At 44.6% G+C, this 3,114-nt stretch overlaps 1 protein-coding gene across 1 annotated transcript; it reads left to right on the top strand.

Annotated features, from left to right (window-relative positions):
• Positions 1–204: 204 nt before the first annotated feature.
• LOC141571878 (oocyte-expressed protein homolog) lies at positions 205–2,452 on the top strand. The gene is made up of 3 exons (XM_074334002.1): positions 205–391; positions 607–786; positions 1,149–2,452. The coding sequence occupies exons 1-3, from the start codon at positions 205–207 to the stop codon at positions 1,226–1,228; spliced, it is 447 nt and encodes a 148-aa protein (XP_074190103.1). The 3' UTR covers positions 1,229–2,452.
• Positions 2,453–3,114: the final 662 nt, after the last annotated feature.

Below are 3,114 nucleotides of genomic sequence, written 5' to 3'. Positions count from 1 at the left end.
CTCAAATAAATACTAATTCAAGGTCGAAGAGTAACCACCAGGCCTGGGTGCCCGGTATCAATGGGCCCACGTGCCCCAAAGGGCCATGGGACTCCGCCGGAAGGGGCGGGGCTGGCCGGAAACCATAAAAGGGGCACAGGCCTCGCTCCTCTCTGGAGTTCCGCCCGCGTTGCTTGGGTCTTGGTTTGGGCTACTGGTCATAGTATGGCGGACCACGTAGGTGCGGTGGCCCAGGGGGACGACTGCAAGCCCGCCGACTCCCTGGACGTGCTAATGAAGTTACCATTTCAACTACCACGGATTCGCATCCGGCCATGGTGGTTTCCTGTGCAGGAACTGAGAGACCCGTTGGTGTTTTACCTGGAGGCATGGCTGGCTGACTCGATCTTCGGTGAGCGACCTGGGGTGCGTGGGTGGCCTAGGCCCCTACAGTCTGAGAGAAGCCGGCAGAGCAGCACGTCACAGCCTCTTTCCCAGATTCGCAGGCCACGTTTGAAGCCATGATACCAGCTTCCAACTCGTCCCTCCCGCGCTGACATCCCCTTCAAACCTAGCTCCTCCTGACCTTCAACGGTTCCTCCCCTGAGTCTCGCTTTTTCTATTTAGGCGCAGACCGAGCCATCATTCCGGACATAGAGTGGATAAACCAGGTCCTGCTGACAGTGGACGTAGTAAACAACGGGAACTTTGTCGAAATCACCATCTTTGGACAGCCCCGTGTGCAAAATCGGGTGAAGAGCGTGCTCCTGAGCTTGGCATCAAGGCACCGGAAACATCGTGCCCGAGGTGAGGGTCTGAAAACCTGCATGTGGAGGGAGCCACGGGTGAGCCATCTGGCCGTACCTGGCTTCCTCCCAACCTCTCTTACCTTCCTAATACTTTTTGCAGTTTCCCAACTCCAGTATGCTTCACGCAGCCCCTGGGCATCCCTTTGTGAGAGGAATCCAAGTAAGACCTTGGGAGAGTAAGATGACATCTTACGCATTCAGGCCTATCACTGCTTGCTCATGCCACCCTCAGCTTGGTTACCCATTATTTCCAGATCCCAGGTTCAGAGCCTCCAGCCTGAGAAATGATGTTGCCAGCACTTTCCCCTAACCCCCCAGTGATGGAGTATCTTGAAACAGCGAGTATTTTTCCTTACGCAGCTCAAAAGATGAAACAACTTGAGGAGTTCTTGAAGGCCCGCGCATCAGGTCTCCATACGGTCCAGCATCCTGTTGCATAAGTATTGTCAGGAGCATTATGAGAACAATCCTGCTTCTGCTATTAAAGTTGAAGAGAAGCAAGTATCCTTAAATCCCTACATTTCTTTTTTCCTTTGCTTTGGTGGGTAATGGTTTGATTATGTTGATGCCAGTGTGAGTTTGTAGGTGCCCATCTAGTAAAGAAATGAATTTCCTTTTTGTCCAATGGCATAAAGATCTTTGCTCGCTTAAAATTAAGTAAATTTACAAAAGATTGACTGACTGTTCATATATTGATGTGTAGCGTGGGTAAAAGGCCTGAGAGGTAGTGATTTTCTTTTTGTTTCTTAGTTTCTACCGTTTTGAAACTCCTAACACTTCTATGATTTTTATGGTCAGAGTCAGGCCCTCAAGCACAGGGAGAAGAGATGAAGGGTCAGTTCTGCTTTGTTTTTTTTTGCATCATTTGTTCTCAAACTTTAATGTGTGGAACAATCACCCTGAGAACTTGCTAAAATACTGTTTGCTAGGCTCCTTAAGTGATTGTGGTCTAGTACATTGGGTCCATGAATTTGCATTGCTAACAAGCTCCATAGGTAATGCTAATGATTCTTTGAGGCTCTCACTTTCAAGCTGCTGATTTGAGTGTGGGTTTTCTTAGAGTGGAGCCTTCCTTTGGGCACATGGATGGGTGTTACAACACTAAATGAGGTGATCAACATTCATCCTGCTGGTGCTGTGATTCACCAGAGAAGAGTAGGAGTCCTGGGCAGCTTGGTCTATGGAAGGCATCTGACCTCCAAGCCAGCTGTCTCCTTTTCCCCTGAGGCCTGCGCAGGTGTCCTACACAGGCTGGGTGGGTTTTCCATTACCAGTTACAATGCCATGACCAATTTGTGGAAAACAACCCCAAACCCCTTGCTGCCTCCACTTTGAGAGGTTACCAGAGATCTATGGCTTCAGACACAAAGTTGGAGCTCATTTAACTCAGTTTCTTCACCCCTTAGCGGTAATAGATTGTAGCCATTTGCGAGGGTTTTAAACATACACATAGGTTAAACATACACATACACAAATCTTTTAAAATGTGCTTCTTTGATTACAAGTGATACTAATTGTGTACCTACTTTGCTTCACATTTTTGTAAAACACTTTTACATTTTTCTTTATTCATTCCTATCATTACTTCTTTTAACTCTGAATATAAGGATTTTTATTATCTGTATAAGCTTTTGTAACAAATAATGGTCCATTATAACTAACATTTTTTTATCCCTTTGCTTCTCAAATTTTTTGCATGTGAAAAATGTTTATTGTATGTAGTTAAACCAGTTATGTGTTCTGGGTGATTTCCCCTCATCCTCACCCCTTTTAAGCTTAGGAACTCCTGCTTTTTTGCATTCTGAAGAAATTTGATAAATAAATATGCCTACAGGTTTTTCCTGTTGGGATTTCTCTAAAACCATTGAACATTTTGGACTATTATTTGGAGGAACAGGGTTATGCTTAAAACTTATTCCAATTTCCCAAAAATTATCCAAAATTAAATTACTAAATGATCCACACTCCTTCCATACTTTATACACATTAACGTGTTGAAATCCTAATCCACATCATCTTAGAATGTGACTGTATTTGGAGATAGGACCTTTAAAAGAGATAATTAAGGTAAAATGAGGTCTTATGGGTAGACTTTTTTCCAATGACTGTTGTCTTTATAAGAAAAGGAAATATGGACACAGATAGGTTTGAGCACAGAGGAAGGACCATGTGAGGACACAGCAAGAAGACAGCCATCCCCAATCTAAGGAGAGCGGCCTTAGAAGAAAACAAACCTGCTAACACCATGATCTTGGACTTCTAACCTCCAGAATTTTGAGTAAATAAATATCTTGTTTAAGCCACCGAGTCTGTTATTTTGTTATGA

This window comes from Rhinolophus sinicus, linkage group LG05, assembly GCF_036562045.2.
Source record: "Rhinolophus sinicus isolate RSC01 linkage group LG05, ASM3656204v1, whole genome shotgun sequence".
NCBI lineage: Eukaryota > Metazoa > Chordata > Mammalia > Chiroptera > Rhinolophidae > Rhinolophus > Rhinolophus sinicus.
The sequence above is the reverse complement of the archived record's forward strand: the minus strand, read 5'-3'. Positions and strand labels throughout refer to the sequence as shown.

Coding starts and splice junctions, on each gene's coding strand:
- LOC141571878 (XM_074334002.1), top strand. CDS start 205: ATGGCGGACCACGTAGGTGCGGTGGCCCAGGGGGACGACTGCAAGCCC. Junction 392..606: donor GCTGGCTGACTCGATCTTCG/GTGAGCGACCTG, acceptor TTTTCTATTTAG/GCGCAGACCGAGCCATCATT. Junction 787..1,148: donor CCGGAAACATCGTGCCCGAG/GTGAGGGTCTGA, acceptor TTCCTTACGCAG/CTCAAAAGATGAAACAACTT.